Genomic DNA, 24,553 nt, shown 5'->3' on the forward strand with positions numbered 1-24,553 from the left:
AGTCATGAAAGGCATCAGACCGTCCTATATACTGCTGGTGTGGAGTTGGGGACGTGCAGGTTCAAGAATGGGAAGCAGCTCATCACAAAGGTTTGTGGTGGCAGTGAGGTACTCACAAAGTCCTTGGTGTTGCCATTACTGGAGGAAGAGAGGGAGGGGTAGCTCAAAAATTGAGGAGTGGTTCTTTGTCCCGTTGTTGTTTGTATGTGGAGGACGGTTTCAATGTCTTTGGCGCATAAATAATAGATCTGGTCCTCCCAGGGTAACTTGCATCCCTCCCAATTACCAGCTTCTGAGTGCAGGTGATGTTGTCCTGTTTGATAGCATGCCAGGATTCTGTAGTGGTGTTGTCCCAAAGATCAGTAGATAACAATACCGATAAGCCGTTACAGGTTGATGGCCATGCTGGAATTTTGGTGAGTAGTGCATATGAGATTGAGGATGTATTGTATTGTGTTTTTCCGCACTTGGAGTTCAATGAGGAGCAAGCCAATTAGGATCCCAATTGCCACTTTGTTGCAACCAAATGCAATATTCAGGAACCAACCACGTTATTCGTGGTAGTTCAGGGCCCCAAACCTCCCCAGCATATGTGAGGATAGTGATCACTTTTGTGTGGTAATACTGTCTACATTCATCCTATCCAAAAATGCCAGCTTGCTTAAGGTCATTCTGGAGTGAGTAATATGCTCTTGTGGCTGCTTGGATGTGTTCTATTGTCTCGACCTTCCAGAGATTCTTTTGGCAGACTATATACCCAAGGTAATTATAATTTTCTACTTTGACCAGAAAGTGATGTTGGTAATGAAGGTCATTGTCCTCACTTCTGTGTTGCAGATGGCCAAATACCATAACTTGTGTTTTCGTAGTAGTGCAGCAGAAGGTTGCAAGCAAGTCTCACACCTGCAAGAGGTGCCTCACACCTAGAACTGTTAACACTAGGCTTCCGAAAGACAACAAGACCTCAACCTAGACCTAGACAGTTCTGGTTTGCATCTCCTAAGGTGTTGAAGCAGTGCATTGAAGCCATAGTGCAGTTCTTTGCAGTGAACACCAATCTGAGCTCAGTGACATCAATTGCCATTAATTAAAGGGATGACACCAGAGGATCAAAATTCCGAGGTATATCAGAGGGACTAGGACACAAATGCCTTCAGAAGCACCTGCTTTGTCATTTTTTATGGCGACAATAAGGTCGCTAGCAGTGGTCTCCCCCCCCCCCCCCCCCCCGGGTGGTGGCCCCTCTGGGCTTCTGCAAAGAAAAAGATGTTGTAAAGCTTGGGGACCCCCAAGTATAGATATTAACAATGGGAGTAGGGGATTTGACAACCCCAGTTGAAACATAGGAATTTAGAAAGAGCTTGGAATATCTTCTGCTTGATGTTGTCTCTTGGATTGCCATATTTGCCAAAAGACTCTAGCATGATAAAGCCAAGCAATATTGACTGAATCCCTAATACATAATCATTAGTTGACATGGACTTATATGTCCAGATATGGATTATAAATTAACATGCCTCATTGAGTTATTGAGGTCATTGTAATCTTGATCAAGTTATTTTCCTTTTGTATTAGTCCCTTTGGGACATTAGGAGATGTACATATATGTTCATTAAACGCAAATTAACCTCTTAGATCACTTGGACTATAGTGATGAGCTCAATCAATTGGAGTGTAGAAGCAAAACATTTCTTTGTGTCTTTGTGGTTTTTTGGCCGTGAGCAGTCATGATCTACTGCCTCCTAGATCAAGACACTAACTTCCATGAATTGGCAACTAGTACCATCCACTTGTCCACTGCATCACAGATCTTGCTGCTACTCCTTCTGAACAATGCAAGCAGTGACAGCAGCCACACAAGCAACAGGTGTACCCACTAGAAATAAGTTCATATGTAGCAACTGGGAGTTCATCTATTGCCATGAACCCTAAGACCAGCTTCAAGAAATATAACAAAAAATAATAATGCCTTTTTTGTGAGTGTTTGGGATATATACTGTATTTACCTTATGATATTATATATGTAAATATATTTACAGAACACTTCAAATTGTAACATAGATATGGATAAATTAGAATTTAGAAATAAATGATTGATAATTATTTTTTGAATTTTACTTCAACGTGATAATTTGATAAATCACATGATTTCAAACTTAATTTATATGATGTTTTTTGGTTTTCTTGGGATGGTACCTAGAATATGCTTGGATATTCTAGGATATTTTACCATCTAACGGTTGTTATTCATTTAGATTAATCTTGTAATTATAATTTATAAACATGTTTATAATTTATAAAATTTCTTAAACATTTTCTAGTATACTATTTTTAGTATACCATTTAAATGGTTGATATGCAATAAGATTAATCTTGTGTTTATAAATTATAAACATGTTTATAATAATAAACTTTTATTTAATCAATTAGATTAATAAGTAAGAATAACACTACTTTTAAGCACACCAAGTGTTGTTACATGCAATGTGTAACAAAATTTTTTTATTTTTATTTATTATAGCATTATAAATAACATGTATAAATAGGAATTGTTAGTTGAAGCTTATGTTTTAAATTTTGTTTGGGACATCATATTAGAAACAGGGAAGCTCTCAGATCCAAGTAACGAGCTTCTGCAATGATAAGTATGTTGTAAAGTTGGTGACCCAGATGTATAGATATTAACAATGTGAGTAGTGTATTTGACAACCCAAGCTGAAACATAGGAATTTAGATAGAGCTTGGAATATCATTGAGTTATTGAGGTCATTGTAATCTTGATCAAGTTATTTTCCTTTAAATTCTTCTTAAATTTCATTAAGGTTGTTTTTATTAATCATGCTTTAATACATTACATTCCTCTACATGACGCTTTATTATATTACAGAATGGTGGATTGTAAGCTATAGTGGATTTTTACATCTCCAAAGCCTCACACTTCTTTTGCTGCTTTTACAAATGTTTCAAAATATCAAAGTTTACACTGATATACATTGGTAATGCTACTTGGCTTGATATCACATATATTACTAATTCCTTGGGGCAATATCTCATAGCTCCATAAATTATTTATTGGGAGGTAGAAAAATGAGTTCTTTAATATCTTAATGGCACTATAATCATGGACTCGTTTTATGACATTAATAGCTTACACTAATTCAGATTGGGTTAGTATAATAATAACTTTCATCAATCTACAAGTGGCTTTTATTTTCATATAAATTCTGGTGTTGTCTATTGATTTCCTAAGCATGAACAACGCTAGCAATATCTTCTACAGAAGTAGAATATATTACAGCTAGTCTAACCACTTGAGAAGTCATATGGTTTCATAAATTATTTATTAACTTGGGACATCCTCTCACTACCCATGTCCTTATATTGTGATAATCAATATACTATTTCTTTAGCCAAATATCCAGCTCTTTACTTCAAGTCTAAGTATATTGATACTATATTCAATTTGAAGTACCAAAGAGAAATGTCATTATAGCATCACATTGTCTTCTATACTTCAGTAAAGAGTGAGATCTTTTGGATGTTCAATTGTTTGTTGTCCCTTGATAAAATTACTCTCCACACTTTATTACTACAAAAGATATGGTAGTTGATATATTTTATAAAGGGCCTTTTGTGTAACGAATGTGATTATGGAATGAAATTTGAATATATTATTATCATGATCCTTGGGAGATAAATAGGGATAAAATAACTATTAAGGGTTTTTTCATCAAATAAATTTTTTTTTTCCAATTGGCTTAAAGACCATGTCATTAAATATTCAGTCAAGATAATATGTTAAAGTTGATGTTTCCCTTAAGATTATATATTAGAGATTCAATTAAAATAACATGAGTAAAGCCATAATTGTTGAGATTGAGCTAGTGCACTTTGATACTTGGGTTTATATTGTTTTCAACCATTCTGTTTTTGTCCAGATGACTATATCATTACCTTTGTGTCATATTACCACAATTGATCTTGTTATGACACAAATTTTTTGGGGTGGATATGACAACCCCTGTACAGTTGAAGTGATTGCTGGTGATCACATCTTTGGGACATGTTTGTTTTCATTAGCTCTCCTAAATATCATCATCCTTTCTCTAAAGAGAGGATTTTAACTCCACAAATTGATGTTTTTGAAGGATTGCTTATGGGTGGTATTGCATCTATTTTTGAGATTCAACGTTTGGCTTTGTTCCAATATGTTGGTGGTTATGAGAGTTTTCCAAATTCTTTCATATTTCTTATTTGAATTTTTTGGATCATGTAACTTTTGAAGGGGCCAAAGTATCCTCGATTTTGATGATCAAGATGATCCAAATAGTTTGGCCCACTCAAGATCTAGGATATTCAAATCAAAGATGTGAAAGAATTTGGAAAATTCCATCAGCCACCACAAAATCCAAAGATATTGGAATGAAACAAAATGCCAATCTCAAAACCAGATGCAATGCCACCAGTAAGCAATCCTTCGACATCATCAATTCCTAGAGGCATAATCCTCTTTTTAGAGAAAGAATGATAATGTTCAAGAGAGCCACAATGAAAACAAATGTGTCTCAAGGTGCAAGCACTAGCAGTCACTTCAACTAGGCACGGTTGTCCCAAAAATTTGCGCCAAATCAACCATGGTAGTACAACTAACATCTATGATCTTAGCCATTATGGCTTTGGGTATAAGCTCTTTATCAATGTTCCAAGCTTGTGGTTTTTGGAAAAAGCTCAATCCATGTTTGAGAAAATCAACAAACCAACATTGTATCATGGACCACTCTGCTTCAAGCATATACCCAATAGGGTCTTTGAGCCACTTTGACTTGATCCCTGAAAGGACATGGGAAGCACGAGGAAGAAAAATTGATGCCAACAAGAGATATGGTAGCTTGGAATGGAATGATCCAAACTTCGGGCAACTCGGGCAAGCCAAGCGGATGTTTGACGCCATGCCCGAGAGGAATGTCGTCTCTTGGACTTCCAAACTCTACGCTTACTTTCAAGGTGCGTCCACCGTGTACAATTCCATGCCTGAGAGGAACTTGCTCGCTGGGAACTCGCTCATCTCGGCCTATGGACAAAGCGGCAACTTAGAAACCGGCCAGATGAGATGAACACTTTTTGCTTGTTTAAAATGAGAATTTGCCATGCTTAAATCCTTTGGCCCAAGTCAGATGTTTTACAAAAGAGATTTGATCAACTCCACTGGTTAGTGCTACCTCTAGAAAAGAAAAGAAAAAAAATCAATCAAAGTCACTTGAATCTTCCTTGTTCTTCATTGCTGTTTCTGTTGCCTGCTTGATCAGATCGATCCATCAAACTGGCGACGTATGCGAAGTTGGATCCGACGAAGAAGTGGGAATCTCCGGGCCGACTCTACACCCCTCGAGCATAAACACCACCTCCGTCATGGCCGGCCTGTCAATAGGATCCGGAGCAGTGCACAGCAGCGCCACCTTGACGGCCAGCAAAAACTCCTCCCACTCGGCCGACTCTGGATCCAACTCCAGCAAGCTCGGATCAAACAGCTCCGAGATCGGCCCACTCTGGAGCTGCCGCTTCACCCACTTGACGATATCCTCGTCCTGCGTGAACATCACCGGCCGCCTCCCCGTTAGCAGCTCCAGCAGCACGATCCCAAAGCTGTAAACGTCCGACTCGCGCGTCAGCTGGCCCGAGACGGTTGCTTCCGGCGAGACGTAGCCGAGCGATCCCAGCGGCGTGGTCGAAGAAGTGGAGGGATCCATCGGAGTCACCGCCATGGCCTCGAGGCCAAAGTCCGAGAGGTGTGCCTCAAAGTCGGCGTCGAAGAGGACGTTGCTGGGCTTGACGTCGCCGTGGACGATGGGAGGCTCCTGCGTGTGGAGGAAGGAGAGGCCCCGAGCTACGCCCAGCGCGATCAAGTGCCGCATCGGCCAGTTGAGGACGTGACCGTCTTGGTGCGACGCCTCCTGGAGCAGCGCCGCCAGGTTCCCGTTTGGCATGTAGTCGTAGACGAGGAGCTTGACGTCGCCGCGGATGTAGTAGCCGCGCAGCACCGCCAAGTTCTTGTGTTTAACCCGGCCAACTTTCTCGGCCTCGCTCCGGAACAGGCTCTCCTCGATCACGCCGTCTGGGAGCCGGCGGATCGAGAGCACCGTCCCGTCTTGGAGGCAGGCCTTGAAGACGATCCCGTAGCGCGTCCTGCTCAGGACGTGCTCCTCGTCGAACTGGCCGGTTGCTTCCAGGACGCCCGAGTATGGGATCGGGCTGTAGAACATGACCAGCTTCTCCTCCGGCTCGGACAGCTCTAGAGGCCGAGGTGCCGCGGAGCGTTTCTTGGCGAGGAGAAGTATCGCGAAGAAGCAGACGACAGTGGCGAGTACCAGGCACAGCACCCCGACTCCCACTGCTATTCCGATCACCGCCTGCTTGCTCAGCCTCAGCATCTTTCGCCTCCTCGGGCAGTCCTGAAGCGGGGCTCCACACAGCGATGGATTCCCGGCGAAGGAACTCGAGCCGAACTGACTTCCAAGTTCTCCAGGGATGACGCCTTCCAAGCTGTTCCCAGAGACGTTGAACACTCTGAGGCGAGTGAGGTTTCCGAGTGACTGTGGGATCTTGCCGGTGAGATTGTTGCCGGAGAGATCCAGTTCTTGTAGCTGGTTGAGCATGCCAAGGAGAGAAGGTATGCCACCCGCCAGTGAGTTGTCCTCCAGGTGTAGAAACTCCAAGTTCCTGAGCAGGCCTAGCTCGGGAGGAATCGCCCCGCTAAGTTGGTTACTTCCAGCGTCGAGGCTGCGAAGATCTTTGCATCCGACGACCTCTGCTGGCATGGACCCCGCGATCTTGTTACCATGCACGTCCAGCTTCTGGAGCTTCGACAGTCTGCCGAGCTCAGGCGGCAAGCTTCCTCGCACGCTCGAGTTCCGGAGCTCTATAGAAACCAGGTTGCTGCAGTTGCCGATTTCTGGAGGGATATCACTCGATAGCAAGTTGTTGGACATCGAAAACGACGTGAGCTGCGCCAGGGAGCCAATGCTGGATGGGATCTGCCCGCTGAAAGTGTTCCCGCTCACGTTGAGCAGCCGCAGACTCGCCAGATCACCAATTTTGGATGTAACCGAGCCGTTAAGAAAGTTGTTCGACAGATCCAGCGACTGAAGCCGCGTGAAACCTGTCAGGCTTTGAGGAATGCCACCGGTAAGCTGCTGGTTGCTAAGATCAAGCACCACCAGCGCCGGAAACTGGCCCCGAACGAATCCTATACTTCCAGAGAGGTTGTTCCGGCTGAAGTCAAGAGCTTGGACCCTGCCCAGCGGCAGGCCCGGTGGTATACTTCCCGAGAAACCATTCCTGCTGAGGTTGACCACCTGAAGACTAGAGGACTGTAGCAGCGACGCTGGAAGTTGGCCGCTAAGATTGTTGGCAGCAACAGAAAAGTTCGTGAGCTGCCTCAACGAACTAAACTGCACGGAAAGCTCACCCGAAAGTTGGTTCTCGTCGAGCAGCATAACGTTGATAGAGGCGAGATTACCGAACTCGGATGGAACGGGTCCGGTCAAGTTGTTGCGAGAGAGCGAAAGATGCTGGAGCTGCTGGAGCTGGCCGAGCTGGGCGGGAAGAGACGATGATAACTGGTTTGATTGAAGATCGATGCGTTGGAGGTTCCTACATTGGCCAAGCCCAGAAGGAATAGATCCGGATAAGCCATTGAACGAGAGATTGAGCTGCTTCAGTTGGAACAAGTTTCCAAACGAAACAGGAATGGAACCTGTAGTTTGAAATAAAAGACAAGCTTTTAGCACTGGAAGCAAACAAGGAGACGAAAAAAGAAAGAAAGAAAAAAAAAAAAAAAACTCGTTCTCGTACCAGTAATGTTGTTGTTGGCGATCTCGAGTACTTGCACATTGGAGAGGTTGCCGAGACCTTCCGGAAGAAATCCTCCAAGCCTGTTGTTCGAGGCAGCAAAGGTCTGGAGATTTTTCAAGCGACCCAGCTGCGATGGGAGCTGGCCAGAGAGTGCATTGTTCCCGAGGATCAGCGAGAACAAGCTGCTGCAGTTGGAGAGAGCCGCAGGGACAGTGTCGCTGAGATCGTTGGAGCCCAGCACGAGACTAGCCAAGAAGAGGAGCTTGCCGAGAGTGTCTGGGATGCTCCCACTCAATCTGTTCTGCGAGACATCGAGCGAAGATAGTGACGAGCAATTCCCGAGCTGCGAAGGAATCACACCTGTGAGCTGGTTGTTTGACAGGTTGAGCACCCGGAGGCTGCTCAATCCGCCAAAGAGGGGTGGAATGCCTCCGCCCAGAAGATTGGAGGACAAGTCCAGAACCATGAGACCCTGTAAGCTGCCAATGCCGGCTGGAATCGGCCCAGAGAAGAGATTTCTACCCAGAACCAGGCTCCGGAGATTCACGAGGTTGCCTATCGATGCTGGGATGGTGCCGTTGAATCGATTCGAGTGGAGGCTCAATCGCCGCAGGCCCACGAGATTGCCGATCTCATCTACACGGCAAGAGTGGATGAAATCTCTGGGAAGAACGAGACACGAAAATAGAAAGATTACCTGAGATTGCTCCTCGCAGCTCCAGGCCAGGGAGGCGGAGCTCCACGACTCGGTTGTTCAAGCAAGAAATCCCACGCCAGGAGCACGGCGCGGTGGTGGAGTTGATCCATTGAGCCAGCGCTCCCTCCGGATCATTCAGATTGCTCTTGAAGGCGATGAGAGCCGCAATATCGCTCTGAGCCGATCCTCCCTGCGCCGCCACGAGCTCGCCGCAAAACCCCCAAACCAAGAACGCGAGCAGCAGCAGCGGCGCCATCGCCTCGGATGATCTTGCGACGACGCTCATCCCGCAAGATTCGTGCGCGCCGCCTTCCTTCTCCTCATCCCGAAATATCGCGCGGCGACCCGGATTTTCGAGCCGCCATTCCCTGCCCTCACGAGCGCTGCGAAGATCACACTACCCTAGCTCGCCGCAGCCGAATCAAGAAGGCGGCAGCGCTCTCTCGGGGGAGCTCGCTCATCGATCAGACAAGATCACGAATGCTCGTCCGCTAGCGCGCAGCGCCATGGATTGAATCGATCGCTGCCCGGATTCTCGCCTCGCCGCGCACTCCTATTCCCCGCCCCTGGCCGTTGTTTTCTTGCACTGACGAACGAGAGCTACGAGTAGAGGGCACAATATACGCATATTCCAGCGTATACGTTACTGCCACAAGCAAACAGACGCGTCAGTTAATTTAACCCCGCTCAGTTAGAATTTGACTCGCGCCTTCGTTCGCGCCTGATTTTACTGCGATGCTTTCGCCATAACGTCACGTCCTCCTACCCATAGACCCTAAAATTTAATCGCCACATTGGCGCCAACTTTGGCATTATCTAGATTGGTGCATTCTAGAAACCATGGAAAATACCTTTGAGCCTTTACGAATTATTTGATCAATCGAGAACATCCATGGATCGCGATGTATCATGCGACGTTTGCCCCACCTCACAAAGATTCCTTAAAGATGTTTTTGTCCCAAAAGAGCCCCTGGGTTTGATTGGATTGGAGGAGGAGAGCGAGCGATCCAAATTCCTTGCAAAGGTTTTTGGCGAGAGAGAGCGATAAGGTATAGTAGCAACACGAATGGGAGCAAGCTACGTGACACGACTCGGACGGCCAGGATGGAGCCCACAATCCGACGGACGGATGCGCGCCATGTGGGCAGCCTGTCGGGTGTAAGATCGAACGGCCAGGGGTGGCAGGGACCCTCGATCCGCGGGTTTTCCGGCCGTTGGTCGCGCTTCCCAGATTCCGGAATCCAGGACGCCAAGAGCGCTTTCAAATGCGGTAGAATCCAGCCCCCGTCTATTTCACTGCCAGAGACCTCTTCTATCGCTCTTGCTTATGACACTGCGAAGAACACAGCGAGGCACTGGAGTGGTAACTTTGATGATCAGTGGTACCTGGTAAGGAGAACTGGCTTGGTTCAGTCTGCCCGTCCCTCTTCAATTCATATAAAACTTATCCTTCCCGCGAAAAACGAGTATAAAAATCGCTGCTGGAAGCTTGTCTGCGTAGGAATGGAAAGAAAACTGCGAAGAACTCTAAACTCTATTGCTTTGCGGGAAAAGTACCTACCAGCCTGGGCTGCGTCGTTTTCGTGCCTGCTTCCACTCTTGGCTGGAAAACACAAAGATATTAAAACCAGCCACGATCAAGCGGAAGAAAGATAGAAAAGCATGGAAGCTCACCTGATTGATATTGATACCGAGTAGCCATTACTGCTGGGAGACTGAGAAGCAGAGTTTGTTACGCTGGAGCAAACGGTGTCTGCGTTTCCTGTTCTTCATCCCAAAGTCGTGACGTATAAGTCCACTGTGTATAGACGAGCCTTTCAAAAATCCTCCCGAGTCCGTATCTTACTCGCTTTGATCCGCCGGGTTCTTTCCAACTTTGGAAAACATTTCGCTGCCAAGTTCTTTGGTACTTCACGGGCTCTCCAGAGTCGATATAGTTATATACTTCGAGGAAGAGGACGTGTGTGTTCTTGGCGAATCCAGCGCATGGCGAACCATAGCTAGAGTTCTTTTTCAGTGTGTCGTTGCGGAGCTTCATAAAAACGAGCTTGTCACCATGTGTATGAGTGACACCTTCAATCATGGAAAGGAAAAATATGCTGAGGGAACGAAGTTGAAAATAGAGGAAGCACTGACCTTGTTTTGTCTGGAATGACTTCATTGCTACGTGGCCCTTTCAGCAGTGTTCCTTCGTCCAGTTCTAGCATACTACCTGTATTGAATACGACTGCCATCCAAATGCTGTTTGTTGATTTGGCATGAGCAGTGCCTCCTTGGCATTACCCGTGCCAGACAGTAGCATAGCTCAGCAGGAAGCAGCACGTCGTAAACTTATGATGAATTTCTTCGAAGTAACAGCAAGCGATCCTAGAACAACCAGCCAAAACATGTCAATAAATCAATCTTACAAGGGCATTCAGCTTCTGGCCACGTTATCCCCTAGAACTGAAACAAATCCTTCTGTCATAAGCGTATTCAACGCAGTTTTGAGCTGCAAAAAAAGAAAAGTATAAAATCTGAGGCTTAACATGAAACAAAGAAATTTACATCTTGTAAGCTCATCTCCTGGTTGACATTCGCTCGAATGTCTTCAAATAACTGCATTCAAAACCAGAAATTGAAGCAAAAATACAAAAGTCATAAAAATACAAAGTAGACCTCTGTTATTCGTAAGCTCGATCCTGCTTGAATTCTGTCCATGATGAACACTTTTACAGAAGAGACGACGTTCTCGCGCCTTGTGCGTTCACTGGCGGAAACTCCCGTTGTGATGAGGTCCATGTCAATAATTCCTGGTTCAGGAAAACAGAAGTCCCTCTACGTTTGTGAACAAGAATTTCAGTACCTGTGGAATGATCAGTAGCCGATTGCTGTAATGCTACGTCCAACAATCTCAATGCTTCGACCGTGTCGCACTCGTCAACCTGCAGTAGAATTAGGATAACTAGGAGCTTTGAACAAAAAGTTGTTGGTACCGTTTCAGAAAAGCGCATTCGTGCAAGAGCTTCACTTATTCGAATGAGACTTTCGAGCTGACGAGGTGTGGCTGTTATTACCTACATCCTGTACCGTTTAGCCTAGAGAATAAAACGAAGACAAAGTTCATACCTTCTTGCGACTTCCAGGAAAGTTTCCTCGTCTTCTCATGTTCACATATCCCTCAATCAGACGTTCTGCAGCCTCATTGGACAATTTTGGGTGTATACGCTGCCTAGCATACGTGATATATGCAGCTATTGTAGGCAAGTCTAGTGCTTCGAGCAATTCAACCTGAACCACAACTTTGATTAAACACGAATGATGGAAGACACGTAGCCTTACCTCCGGATCCTCGTAGTGCAAAGCAACCAGGTGCCTGGCTAATCGCCGGTCTGTCTGTTCATCCGGCTTATCCAATACCAAATATATAAGATCGAACCTGAAGAAGTAAAACATGTAAACAACATCAAGAAAGGATGAGTTTCACCTGGATAATAATGTTGGAGGAAGCTGGATGTTGTCAATGACAGACAGTCGTGCATTATAGCGAGACCCACTGGGATTGGCACAAGCTAGAACAGATGTCCGAGCATTTAGAGTGGCGATTATTCCAGCCTTAGCAACAGACACAGTTTGTTGTTCCATAACCTGTAAAACAAAATGCAATGATGAACTTGCAATGTGTCTTGTACCTCGTGGAGCATGCTTCTCGCGTTTTCAGACATCTTATCAAATTCATCTATGCAGCAGATTCCTTGATCACTCAGAACCAGAGCACCACTTTCTAGAACCTGATAACAAAAGCAAAAGACTGTTCAGAGGAATAGTTTCAAACAAATGCTTACAGTTTCTCGAGTTTCAGGATCTTTGGTAACATATGCTGTAAGACCAACCGCAGAACTACCTCTACCGCTCGTATAAATTCCACGAGGAGCAATCTTATGCACATACTGAAGGAGCTGAGATTTGCTGGTCCCTGGGTCTCCAACAAGGAGTACGTTTATGTCACCACGAAACGAAGCTCCTGACGAAAGCTTTTTCGTAGAACCGCCAAACAGCTGCAAGAGAATGTTATAAGAAAAGCCGATTTATCCAGCGGACTCACCTGGCAAAGAAGACCCTTCTTTATGTCTTCCAACTCCCATATGCTGGGAGCAAGGGACCTCGTAAGCTTTTGATAGATATCAGGAAGCTTCGAAAGTTCCTTGAGCTTGTTAATCTGAAATCTTTCTCAAACAGTGGTGTATATGAAAAAGATGCGTACCTTGGCTTCATAGACAGCCGGAGAGGTATCTGTCTCTAGGAAAATCTCATTATTATCAAACTCAACTCCACCATGCATCTGCATACGCGATTTATCTGCCTTTTTCACATGAAGGCAATCAATGTAGGTCTGTAATATGTAGGTGAGAAATGCTGTAACACACGAAAATATTTTTGTAAAACACCTTGTATAGAGACTTTAGAGTCCGTTGATTTGGTCCAACGCGCACTGCCATGGCTCTAAAGACACCAGTCACCTGAAATATCCTGAAGTTGGGTACACAAACAGTTGCAACGAAATACTTTACCTCCACACGATCACCTGGTTTCGCAGCATCGACTAACTTGTCATGCATAAGAAGACTAACTGTGTGAGGAGTTTCCCCTTCAGGAATAGCATCTGGTGTTTCTTGTAGTCTTACAATCTGCTTGTCTGTGAAGCTGAAGAGGAGAATAGTCTGCCTTAATAATTTTGTTTTCGATAGAGAGGAACTTACGTGCAGCGATTATGAATCATTGTCATGGAGTTCACGGCAGAGCACGCAGGATTCGCGCATTTGGACGGCTCGTTTACACGACCTGCAACAATAGCTTGATATAGAACAAGGACAAGAAAAAGATTCACCTCGATCAACCGGTGTCACTTCAGGAAAATGGCCGCACATGAGACATTGAAAAAATGCTTCCTTTATCTCTGGTATAACTGAGCTGCACCTTATGATCATTCCCTTCACGGAAACGAGCTTTTCAATATCGGAGGGATTTAGATCCCGAAGATTTGTGCTCAGTTTCAAATTAAATATTCTTGCCTGAAAGAGTTTCAGGTTTGGGAAAAGAAGAAAAAGGAAATCAGGTACCTGAATATGATTGTTCCAGTCCGGCCTACGTTCTCTAGCTATGTCTCCCACTACCATATCAAAAAGCGGAATAACCTCAAGCGGATAACGGACAACTTGAGAGTAGAGCTCCTCGTTGTAGGTAAATATATTCTGAGCGTCAATATTTAGCGAGCGTCCTTCTAGTTCGATAACCTGCACCCACAGTTCACCCTCAAGGACGATCGATGGCAAGTTTACATTTTTACCTGATCTAAAAGCTGGATATACTTGGCCTCCACAGCCTCTGGGCTTTCACGAAATCTTTCAAAAAATAAATGCATAGCTTCGCGGGTATCATCGATGCTAATGTTGGTACCCCAGACATAAGTTTTCGATCCCGGATCCTCAACTGGGGCCTGAGCAAAAACCTACAGTTCAAACTAGAAGCACAACAATGTAGCACAAGTAAAAGCTCACCCCTTCGGCTTGTGGCTCGGCTTCTCTTGCACGGCCTCCAGTAAACTTAAAATAATTTGGCGTTCTATTGCCGAAACCTGGGGTTCCGGGGAGGATCGGCGTGCTGTGACCCGATGATCCAGCGCTCGGCGATTGACGCGGCCGGCGCGCCGAGCCATTGCGCGCCGCCGACACTGGAGTGGCCGGAACCCGATCGGACAGGCCTGGGGATTCTGCGAGAGAAAGAAGGCGAAGAAATCAGCGCCACATTGTCATGATTTCAGTGATTGAAGCGAGAAAAACCCACCAGGAAAGACCAGAGGCGACGATGGTTCCGCCATAGACGCCGCTGCTCCCCTAAAACCCTAGTTCTTGCTTTCCCGCGCTCTCCAGCTGAAGATGTATTTGTAGCTTAAATATTTAAATTAGTAACAACTAAGCTGGAGTAGCTCAGCCGGACAGAGCGTGTGGCTGTTAACCACAAGGTCGGAGGTTCGAACCCTCCCTCTAGCGTATATTTATACTTGTAATTTATACAAAATATCTAGGGGTCAAGGGTTCGAAGCCTGGGAATGGCTTTTCGAACTTTAGGGTTTTGCCTAGCTATGGTGTTGTGAGGCTCGTCATGTCGACGCTGTCACTTCGTTGCAGCGTGTTTTCGGAGCCATCGTCTTCCTCCACTCGCCAAAAGAGGGCTATTTCTTGTGCGTCTTGTTCCAGCTCCGAGAATTCACAATGCAGGGATAGACGAAGCACGCTTGGAGGGCGTGTAGGAGTAGGATTTAGAGCTGGGAAAGGCGTAGGTGAGCAGCGATGGCTTTTTGCGGGGAGAAGAATCAAAGCGAGGCCGCTGCTTTGTCGAAATTCTTACCAAAGTAGCAGGACTGCGGCGACCCCATCGGATTATTATCAAGTTCTCGGGGTCAGTAGGAACGCTAGCAAGCAGGAAATCAAAACTTCTTACAGGAAACTCGCTCGAGAGGTATGATTTTCCTCCTATGCATTTCACAAGCTTGCATTTTGATAGCTTTGTTGTTTTTCAGTTTCATCCAGACGTAAACAAGGAGTCCAATGCGGAAGAAAAGTTCAAGGAGATCACTGCTGCGTACGAGGTAAGAATTGGTCTTTGCATTTCTTTCCATTCGACGAAGATCATTCCCATGTAGGTGCTCTCGGATGATGAAAAAAGAGCCATTTACGATCAATTTGGTGAAGATGGTCTAAAGGGAGGAGGTCCAACTTTCACGGTAAGACACAAACATTTCGATTGATAGAGATGATCTAGAGTTTGTTTGTGTGTGCAGGATAGTCCATTCGATATTTTTGACTCGTTTTTTGGAGGTCGAAGCGGATTTGGAAGGCGCAGAGGCACTGATAATTGGTCTGGAGTTCAAGGAAACGATCTCAGGTATGATCCAACTTGCAAAAAGCTCTTCTGTCGTTTTTCTCTTTTGGATTTTATTCTTTTTATCGTGACAATGTGTGTGTGTCTCTTCTGCAGCTACGATCTGAGCCTTGACTTCAAAGAAGCGGTTTTTGGAGTGGAAAAACAGTTTGACATATGGCATTTGGAAAGCTGCGAGGCATGTAGCGGAACTGGCGCCAGAAGTAAGAGCAGAAAGAAATGCCGAGTCTGTGGAGGAATGGGTGAAGTTATGCGAACACAAGAAACAGCCTTTGGGATGTTCTCACAGGTTAGCGATTCGTCGATAACGTTTGTTTTGTTGGCTCACATTGTTTTTCTCTCTCTCAGGTGTCTACTTGTACAAACTGTGGTGGCGAGGGTGAAGTGATTTCCGATCACTGCAGAAAATGTGGAGGCAAAGGAGGTATTCGAGCGAAAAAAACGATCAAACTAAGTGTTCCATGTGGAGTTGACAGCGGGAGCACTCTCCGTGTTGCTGGTGGAGGAGATGCTGGAGAAAGAGGGTGAGCTTAAATCTTGTGCTTGTTCTATATAGTTTCTTTGTGACTGACTGTGCCCTCTCTCAGTGGTCCATCTGGGGATCTCTACGTCAATCTTAAAATCAGAGACATGCCTGGAATTCGAAGAGACGGCATCAGTCTTTACTCCGAGATCTCTGTGAGCTATACGGAATGTATACTCGGGACAACGAAAAAGGTATGTTTCGCTGTTCTCTCGTATCTTAGTCGCATAAAACACAACTCTAACAGGTGAAAACGCTGGAAGGATTCTCGGATCTTCGTATTCCTGCGGGAACTCAACCAGGGGCATGTATAACCCTTCCGAAGATTGGTGTTCCAAGGCTTCGAAAGCCATCCCTTCGAGGGGATCACATTTTCTCCGTCAAAGTTTTACTTCCAACCAAAGTCAGGTGGGACTTTAGCAAAACTTTCTTCCTTGTTCTTCTTCGTAAATCCTTATCTTTTTCTTCTTCTACAGTGCCGCTGAGAAAGAACTCGTGGAAGAACTGGCTCGTCTCGAGAAAGGCGCTCAATCCAGGCAAAGAAAATCCCAAAACTCCAAGACTGAAGCTAGTACGTGGTGATCAAACACATGGTTTGTCTATAAAACGTTGACAAGTGTAAGCGTGTGTCCATCCCCCATGTGAAAGCCAACAGTGGAGATTGAATCGAGTTCTACCATCCTATCCACTGAAAGAGCTGTGTAAGGATTCCTTTGTTCGTCTGGCAATGGCTCTGACGAAACAATCTTGGTACTTTTGGCTACATTCCTGATGTCCTTATTAGAAGTTTTTAGTGCCTTAGAAAAAATAACATGTTAACAATATATAAGGCATAGCTTCATCGAATCTTAGGCATTGAGGAGACATGGTTGTTGGAAAAGTTTTGTGGATGTTGCTCTCAGCCAATGGGAGAGCCTCACACCTTGGGTCTTCGGTTAGAGAAGAATTTAACACACGTCCAGTTGAGTTTAAAGGTGAACTTTGTGGGCCGCTAGATAGCGCCATCTGATGGGGTGGGTTATAGGATGAGAGGATAGTTGAAGCTGCTGGCGAGCTATTGGAAGACTTGAAGGATTGGTACATCGAGATGCCTCTTGTGGCTATAAAGGTTTCCCATTGTGTCATATTCAACACGTTCAACCACAGGAAGGTGAATGAAGATTGGGTTCAACAGTTGATGCAGTCCATGCTCAAGAATCCACAAAGTCCCGGATATTGGTGTTGTAATACATATAAAAAAAATGGAGGGCAATGCAATCCACATTACTCACTCGTTTCAAAGATGAGTACTCGGAGCGCTCCAACGTGAAGTTTCTCATAGTCTCCAGGCAACACTTGTGCCTTGTGATGCATAAAATCTAGAAAGATCCTAACGTGCCATAGAGTATCAAGGACAAATTTTGTTTCTGCATCAACTTCTCTGGAGGTCATCACAATATCGCCAACAAAAAGGAGTGGTTTGAGTCTTACATCTGGGAGATGCTTGAACACACTTGTTTCCATTGGAAGAAGTTGGATTGTCCAAGGAAGCTCGGCACTGGAAAAGCAAAGGGGGTTGCTTTTGTGGTTAGTCCAATCATGTAACAGGAGATCTCCTGTACCAAATTCCTTTTTATTGCAGGACTTTGAGGAGATTGTAAAGAAAACCTTGAAAAAAGATTGCAATCTCATATACATCTTGCTACAGTGTACCACCCTTGGTTCAATATAATCAAGGATTATGAAAGTGGAAACCTCTTCAACATACTTGGGAAGCAAGATGGGTAAAAGGTTGAGCTTGCACTGAATGCTCTTTCAAGATCTTCTCTTCAATTAAGGGCTGAAAAGTATTTTTGGAAGGGTTTTAAATGTATAATAGGGATATATAATTTAATTTCTTACTGGGCATGTTTATCTTTGTTTTGAGTTTGACTTGGGTCTAAACCCATTTATAAAATAGTGTTAAATTCCATTTGGCTATATTGTTTTTGCCATTTAAATGCTGGAAACTCTAATATTTATCCTATGTTATTTTGTACTTTTATTCCTTTGCTCATTGGTTGTATGTTGAGAGTTAGCTAACCTTGAAACTCAGATCCCACTTTATTGCTTGTGGCACATATATTGAAGAGTTAGGTTTCACACTTTGGTTATATTATGATGATTTATTATACATTATAAAATCAGTACCATGTGTGCTGCATTTAGTATTATAGGAATAGTCTCAGCAGATACTATCTAATACGGGGAGGGGATTTTGAGTGCATATTGAATCTTTGTTTTGTAGTGCAATAAAATTGTACTTCAATTCCAAATTCATATGTGCTATATGAATCTATTTCTCATTTTTATGTTTTTGAATTGATTATAAATTTCCATTAGCAATATCTATGCAAACTAAATCTTACACCACTTAAGTTGCCTATTAGTGCTTAGTATTAAAAGGGGGATGATGTCATATATTTATCATCTTTTGGTATTTTTTGAAGTGTTTTTAATTTAAGTTGCCTATTAGTGCTTAGTATTGAAAGGGGGGATGATGTCATATATTTATCATCTTTTGGTATTTTTTGAAGTGTTTTTAATTGAAACATTTGTTGATGGGATTTGAACTCAAGAATTATTATGCATATGCATGAACAAAATTAGGTTTTTGGATTAGTTTGAGATTGGGCAAGATTAGTTTCTAGAGATCCAAAACTTTGTATTTAAGGTATTCAACAGAAATTCATTTTTTATTTTTTATCTTTAATATTTTATTGGTTGTTTATTGTTTTACCTTCTCTTGATAACAAGCTCCTAACACAAATAACTTATATAATATTTGAAAATAGCAACAACTTTTGATTCAATGAAAATATGTGAGATAAATATTATCTATATTTTCTTAAGCATAAAGACTTGTTGTAGTATAAGTCATTTAAATTGCAATAATAATCTTATACAAATAAATATACTAGTCATTGCATAGCAATGCTTGGTTTTCTTAAGTTAATAGTAGTGTTATTCTTTTTATTAATCCAATTGATCAAATGAAAGTTTATAATTATTAACATACTTATAATTTATAACACAAGATTAATCTTATTCATTAGATGGTAGAATAAACTAGAATGTACTAAAAAAAATTTATGAAAGTTTATAAATTATAAACTTGTTTATAAATAAAAAATTAATCTAATAAATAACAACCGTTAGTTGATAAAATATCCCAAAATATCAAAGTATATTCTAAATTTATTCTTTACCATCTAAGTCTTTTTACATTCTGGAACATGGGAAGGATGATTATTGGATTCTTGGATAGCAGCATCTGGCAATCCAAAAGCTTTGGAGATCATGGTATGAGCAGAATCCTCAGCAGATGGAATGCAATCTGTGAGGCAAGCGCTTCAACTCTTCCAATTGCAACAGGCAAGTCCCGAGCAGTATATTGTTCGAAGGATGTAGTCTCCTAGACTGTGTGGCAAACGTATCCGCTGGGAATCTCAAGCTATATCTGTTGACTCTGATGCCGCAGTGGGATGAAATCGCCTGGACGATCAGGCTACGGGCATCTGGATCGAGCAGGGTTTATGGCGGCTTCGCAAGTTCTCAATTTCTGGCCGACCATGTTCGGCTTGCGACATCACTATCCCTTGACTATCAAGGGTGTGGATCACCATCACCAGGAGGAGACAAGAGCAAGGAGCTTCTGCAGGCAATTCCGGTGTACAAGAAGATCCCACATCGTCGACTGCATCGACAATGGGTGGCCGGATGGTCACAAGCTGCTGCCTTATGATCCTTACCAGAAGGCTGGACAGATTTCAGTGACAGGTAGGTGAGACGAATGAGTTGGGGAAGTTTCTTGTTTTGCCGAGGATCCGTTCAACGCTCTTCGTGCTGGTTTCTCTCGCGGGCTGCTATGAGTGCCGCTATGGATTCAGCTGGCTACATTCTCCTGGCCAACATGTACATGGAAGGGTAGGTCAGGTCGATGTTGTTGCCCCTCCGTCCGTGGAACGCGATTCTCAGAGCAAATGCCGAGTGTTATTTTCTGGACATGAATAAAGGTCTTTATATCTTAACAAATTTATTTTAAAATCTTTTTGTCTTAGAAGTTCCGCCTTGGCTTGAGTATGACAGGCATGCCATGCTTTGGGATCAGGGGTCCTGTAATGACTGGGTGGTGCCGGTAATTTGGAGACAATTTAACCTCGAATCTCTGAAAGATGTTAGCAATGATTACTTTGCACTGCACCTCAGAGAAGGCCCTTCCAATGCAGGTTCGAACTCCATAGGCAAATGGCATGAACGCCATGGGATGCTTGGCTGCAGTTGCTGTACCATTCTTGAAGCGGGATGGGTTGAATTCATTTACATCATCTCCCCACAGATCTGGGTCATGATGCAGCGCAACAACATTAACGCTCACCCCCAGTCCTTTGGGAATGGACACGTCCCCCACCATAGTGTCTTTAATGCACAATCTTGTGATGAGCGGCATTGTGGGATACAGCCTCAATGTCTCGCGCAGAATCATCTCAATCTGCACAAACAAGAACCATACAGCAAGCTTAGTTATGTGGATCAAAGGACAAATCCGATTAACTGGTTACCGTGGTTAGCTTGCTGACATCTTTGGGACTAACAAATCCTCCATCCAGAACGTGGTCAACTTCTTGTCTTGCCTTTTCTTGCCAACTGGGATGGAGAGCCAGCATCAACATTGTGAATGAGAGAAGTGGGGCCAAGCTGATAAACCCTGTAGCATAGAGTGTTTTCAACTCCGCAACAATCACGTCTTCTCTAACATCTGGATTATCCAAAAGTTTCCCAATAAAATCAACGTTATTGCCTTCTGTTGTCTTCTTTCTTCGCTCTCTCACTTGCTTACGAACAAGGTCATTTAGCTGTTTCCGTACTTTCCACCGCTCAACGTTTATACCGAAGGGGATTGGCCTGCACCACAATATCTTCCGTAAGTCAGTACAGTTGATATGCTTTTTCCTTAAGCCACCTGTACCTGGCAAATGGTAACCAGCTCCAGGTCTCTTGGTCATCTTGCAGCTTGAGCAATGTGATGTTATACTTTGAGAATGTTCTGAAAGTCATTGTTTTCCAACCCCAGTGTTGTCCTTGCTACAACATCCACATTCAAGCACATGAACTCAACTTGAACATCTAGCTCCCTCTCCATGTCTCCACTCTCCTTCACAAAGGCTTCCCATTTTGCCATGACTTGGCTTGTTGCATTGTTCACAGTTTCAACCATTGCGTGTGCAATAGAGTTCAGTCAACCTTAAACTTTGACCTTGTTAATACAGTATCACCTTGACTTCGTCAATGTAGCTACAATTTGTCTCTGCCTGGCCCAAGCTTCTCCATCTGCATGGAAGAGGCCCTTATGAAAGATATCATCAGAAAAGACCTTGATGAAGTGGGACTTGATGAAATCCTTGTGCTTCTTCATAAACAGATCCCATATCATCTTGGGCTCTGAGATCACAATCCGGGGCTCCCGCAGCCACCAGTTCAAGTGTACGTTCCCTGAAAGTCAAAGTGAATTTAAAAGTACACTAATAATGTTGTGAAGTTAAATTGAAGCCCACCATAGAATTTGATGTTCTGTGCAGAACATGAGGCAGAATATCGTGGCTGATCTCCTTCATGTCAGGCTTCCCATACAAAACATCAAAGATGGGATTCGGAGGATTGGGTGAGCCTCGTATGCCTTGCTTCTCCATCACTGGACGGAGGGCACTGGCCAGCCAATAGTAGCGCATGAAGAAGCTGCACACCATCCATAGAACAGACAATGCAAGCACGAGTGCGACAAGAAGAACCGAGATGACATCCATTATTGGTGAGGCAGAGCTGAGACGAGGGCCGTAGAGAATTTATACACCAGCAAGTATTCACAGAGCTGCCCGTGAGACGACCTTGAAATCACGAACCTAAGATCTTTGTGCTTGACAAGACTACTCAAGGCGGAATGACTACAGGTTGTGAAGTCTTTTACAGGTAGTGTTCCTAGGCACCAAAAGACCATTACGGAACGACACGCTCAGAGTGACAATAAGAGCGGTGCATGCGTGTCGACCCAACAGCTACATATATATTGCATGGGAGACCTTACACACATAGGAGTAGAATCTCCTTAAAGAAACATCCTTCCTGGTTGAAGACTGTCAGGAACGTTTGTTGAAGAGATGACCCGATTGAATCAGTAGGGACTGTTTTCATGCAGCACCTGTCTAAAAATAACACGCCATGCACTTCACCCCCACCTCGATCGATCACTCACTTTATTACGGACCAACGAGGTGGTCTAAATGGACGACCCAAACACTATGATGGACGTTCTCAGTGGTGTTCACTCTCGCATCATACACCACCAAGTATTCACAGAGCTGCCCACGAGACCAGCCAGGCATAGAGATTGAGACCTTAAAAGCACGAGCCTAGACCCGCCCCGACAGAATCGATGGGCCTGGGGTCGACCCGGACGAATCCTATTAACATGGGAGGATCCCCCTCCAAAGCTCAGCTAAATCTTCTTGCGCCTTTTTTATTTGACCTTCCAAGTTTTGGATTCGTTTGGCCTTCAAGAAACATTCCAGGAACATCCTTCAAAGACTGTCTGGCGGGGGGAGAACGTTAATGACCCAATTTTTCAGGTCTTATAAATAGAAATGTTGGGAGTAAACACCAGAAGTGAGGGATGATGGCTCAGTTGCGAGGGATGATGGTTTGTGTCACTGGAGCATCGGGTTTCGTTGGATCCTGGATTGTCAAATACCTCCTTGACAAAGGCTATACTGTACGTGGAGCAGTCCGAGATCCAGAGGATTTGCGCAAGGTGGAACACCTCAAAAATCTCAAGGGGGCCAACCAGACGTAAAAGCTGATTTGCTCGACAATAGCCTAGTTTGCCAAGTTGTGATCCACACGGCATGCCCCTGTCCAGAGGCGAATTTCCGAATCATTAATCCGCAGACCGAGCTGATCGAGCCTTCAGTGAAAGGCACACTCAACGTCCTGAAAGCCAGCTTCAGTTCTGGAGTTTCCACTGTTGTGATGACGTCCTATGTATTTGGATCCAACTCGGCCTCTGGAGCAGACAGTGGATGAATCATGCTGGAGCGATGTGGAGTACGTTGTCCAGATCAAGGAGTGGTACTGCCTGGCGAAGACTCTTGCTGAAAAATCCGCATGGGAGTTCGCTGCTGCTCAAGGCAATGGTATCAAACTGATTGTGATCAACCCAGCAGTCGTGGCTGGATTGCTACAAGGGGTTTGCAAGCATCAAAACTCTGGTCGATGTTGGTGGCGGCAATGGAGCATTGCTGTGTGACATTCGAACTCGCTATCCGCATATCAAAGGCATAAATTTCGATCAGCCCCATGTTGTTTCTCAGGGAATTGCATCTGAAGGTATCCTCTCACAGATTTTTCATGCTCGATCATTCAAGCACTCTTTGTTTACTTCTTCCAGGAGTGGAGCATGCTGGTGGCGACATGTTTGGATCAATTCCCCAAGGAGATTCAATCATGTTGAAGGTAAAGGATCCAGAGTCAAATTCTCCTTGCCAATCTGGTGTTTCATTCCTTTCTAGTGGATTCTCCACAATTGGAACGACGAACAGTGCCTGAAGATTCTGCAAAACTGCTACAAATCCCTTCCTGCTCAGGGAGGGAAAGTCATTGTCGTGGAAGTTTTACTACCTTCTGAAGCTTATCAAGCTGCCAGTGAGTTTGAGCTGCGAATTGGACTGCTCCTAGATCTTGTCATGATGGTTAATTTCAACGGCAAGGAGCGGACCTTTGAAGAGTACCAGGCGCTCGCCGAACAAGCTGGTTTCAACAAAGTGCATCTTGTCAACGTCTCCAATGGACTAGCAATTCTGGAGTTTCACAAGTAGCAAAACAGGTCACTTTTGGCTGTCACCGTAACACAATGAAATTGTTTTTATTCATTTATATATGCCCACCATGAAACATGAAATCAAAAGATTTAGAAATGCCATTTTGAAGAAAATTGCCAGTGTAGTCCATGTCTTCCCAAATCCATATAGAAGACAAGAGAACTGTACAGTCGTGATTATCACGTTCAAGCACCATTAAATTTAAGCTGTGTTTAAGCTCAAATTTATTCTAGTGGGAGAATATACTTTAGGATGGTTTTGCTCTGCTCAACAATTTATGTGCCAGTCAGTATTGGAAAGCAGCATTCATTCATATTCTGTTTACATGGCCTCATGGCACCCCCCAAGAAGATGTGACCAAGGGATTTAAATAAGCTGCATAAATGATTGTCTCCATAGTCCTAGAGTCACCCACTTAGTCTCTTGTGCTTTCAGAGTGTAGTGTGTGTGTAGTGGTCACAAGTGTATACATCATGTCTATTAGAAGGGCTTGGGCTTCTATTTTTAATAAAATTCACACAATTGCATTGCCCATTTTGTATTGCCAAGGATGACATGAAGGTTAGAGCCCTTCTTGGATTTGGTTTTGTCAATCTTAAACTCATTCTAAGACTCATTATTAGACTTAGTTTCATCTTATTCAAACTCTTTATTGTTTTGATTGTGATTTCA

The 24,553-nt window shown here is 44.1% G+C and overlaps 4 protein-coding genes, 1 non-coding gene and 1 pseudogene across 6 annotated transcripts; 3 read left to right on the forward strand and 3 right to left on the reverse strand.

Annotated features, from left to right (window-relative positions):
- Window positions 1-5,106: 5,106 nt before the first annotated feature.
- Window positions 5,107-9,177, reverse strand: LOC9660896 (probable inactive leucine-rich repeat receptor kinase XIAO). The gene is made up of 3 exons (XM_024687414.1): window positions 8,549-9,177; window positions 7,852-8,487; window positions 5,107-7,753 (listed from the first exon to the last, which is right to left on the reverse strand). Exons 1-3 carry the CDS (start codon window positions 8,832-8,834, stop codon window positions 5,316-5,318), a joined length of 3,360 nt encoding a protein of 1,119 aa, XP_024543182.1. The 5' UTR covers window positions 8,835-9,177; the 3' UTR covers window positions 5,107-5,315.
- Window positions 9,178-10,871: 1,694 nt separating this feature from the next.
- Window positions 10,872-14,434, reverse strand: LOC9660897 (DNA replication licensing factor MCM4). 2 transcript variants are annotated; one of them, XM_024687460.1, is made up of 20 exons: window positions 14,372-14,434; window positions 14,086-14,297; window positions 13,875-14,024; window positions 13,648-13,821; window positions 13,416-13,599; window positions 13,288-13,369; window positions 13,099-13,231; window positions 12,976-13,047; window positions 12,792-12,920; window positions 12,633-12,746; window positions 12,373-12,585; window positions 12,220-12,318; window positions 12,015-12,175; window positions 11,870-11,966; window positions 11,657-11,818; window positions 11,524-11,604; window positions 11,394-11,472; window positions 11,207-11,340; window positions 11,096-11,146; window positions 10,872-11,039 (listed from the first exon to the last, which is right to left on the reverse strand). In XM_024687460.1, exons 1-20 carry the CDS (start codon window positions 14,403-14,405, stop codon window positions 10,965-10,967), a joined length of 2,436 nt encoding a protein of 811 aa, XP_024543228.1. In that variant the 5' UTR covers window positions 14,406-14,434; the 3' UTR covers window positions 10,872-10,964. The 2 variants fall into 2 exon arrangements, with proteins under 2 accessions (XP_024543228.1, XP_024543227.1); XM_024687459.1 differs by having other exon boundaries at window positions 11,657-11,966.
- Window positions 14,435-14,503: 69 nt separating this feature from the next.
- Window positions 14,504-14,577, forward strand: TRNAN-GUU. Its single transcript has one exon. It is a non-coding gene; the product is annotated as a tRNA-Asn (tRNA).
- Window positions 14,578-14,644: 67 nt separating this feature from the next.
- On the forward strand, window positions 14,645-16,757 carry LOC9660898 (chaperone protein DnaJ). Its single transcript, XM_002982241.2, has 9 exons — window positions 14,645-15,046; window positions 15,108-15,176; window positions 15,231-15,311; window positions 15,369-15,472; window positions 15,566-15,758; window positions 15,818-15,993; window positions 16,057-16,186; window positions 16,240-16,400; window positions 16,469-16,757. Exons 1-9 carry the CDS (start codon window positions 14,690-14,692, stop codon window positions 16,572-16,574), a joined length of 1,377 nt encoding a protein of 458 aa, XP_002982287.2. The 5' UTR covers window positions 14,645-14,689; the 3' UTR covers window positions 16,575-16,757.
- A 3,310-nt stretch (window positions 16,758-20,067) lies between these two features.
- Window positions 20,068-21,228, reverse strand: LOC9636217 (cytochrome P450 734A1). Its single transcript, XM_024687369.1, has 3 exons — window positions 21,080-21,228; window positions 20,591-20,915; window positions 20,068-20,502 (listed from the first exon to the last, which is right to left on the reverse strand). Exons 1-3 carry the CDS (start codon window positions 21,226-21,228, stop codon window positions 20,068-20,070), a joined length of 909 nt encoding a protein of 302 aa, XP_024543137.1.
- A 1,452-nt stretch (window positions 21,229-22,680) lies between these two features.
- Window positions 22,681-23,878, forward strand: LOC9660899 (annotated as a pseudogene).
- Window positions 23,879-24,553: the final 675 nt, after the last annotated feature.

Source organism: Selaginella moellendorffii, unplaced genomic scaffold (genome assembly GCF_000143415.4).
Source record: "Selaginella moellendorffii unplaced genomic scaffold, v1.0 SELMOscaffold_53, whole genome shotgun sequence".
NCBI classification, from domain to species: domain Eukaryota; kingdom Viridiplantae; phylum Streptophyta; class Lycopodiopsida; order Selaginellales; family Selaginellaceae; genus Selaginella; species Selaginella moellendorffii.

Coding starts and splice junctions, on each gene's coding strand:
- LOC9636217 (XM_024687369.1), bottom strand. CDS start 21,228: ATGGTTGAAACTGTGAACAATGCAACAAGCCAAGTCATGGCAAAATGG. Junction 20,916..21,079: donor GTAGCAAGGACAACACTGGG/GTTGGAAAACAA, acceptor ATTGTGGTGCAG/GCCAATCCCCTTCGGTATAA. Junction 20,503..20,590: donor GATTTGTTAGTCCCAAAGAT/GTCAGCAAGCTA, acceptor TTGTTTGTGCAG/ATTGAGATGATTCTGCGCGA.
- LOC9660898 (XM_002982241.2), top strand. CDS start 14,690: ATGTCGACGCTGTCACTTCGTTGCAGCGTGTTTTCGGAGCCATCGTCT. Junction 15,312..15,368: donor GAGGAGGTCCAACTTTCACG/GTAAGACACAAA, acceptor TTGTGTGTGCAG/GATAGTCCATTCGATATTTT. Junction 16,401..16,468: donor TTACTTCCAACCAAAGTCAG/GTGGGACTTTAG, acceptor CTTCTTCTACAG/TGCCGCTGAGAAAGAACTCG.
- LOC9660897 (XM_024687459.1), bottom strand. CDS start 14,405: ATGGCGGAACCATCGTCGCCTCTGGTCTTTCCTG. Junction 12,586..12,632: donor AGAAGGGTCTTCTTTGCCAG/GTGAGTCCGCTG, acceptor ATTCTCTTGCAG/CTGTTTGGCGGTTCTACGAA. Junction 11,967..12,014: donor CCTCCAACATTATTATCCAG/GTGAAACTCATC, acceptor TTACTTCTTCAG/GTTCGATCTTATATATTTGG.
- LOC9660896 (XM_024687414.1), bottom strand. CDS start 8,834: ATGAGCGTCGTCGCAAGATCATCCGAGGCGATGGCGCCGCTGCTGCTG. Junction 8,488..8,548: donor GCTGCGAGGAGCAATCTCAG/GTAATCTTTCTA, acceptor CTTGCCGTGTAG/ATGAGATCGGCAATCTCGTG. Junction 7,754..7,851: donor CGCCAACAACAACATTACTG/GTACGAGAACGA, acceptor TTCAAACTACAG/GTTCCATTCCTGTTTCGTTT.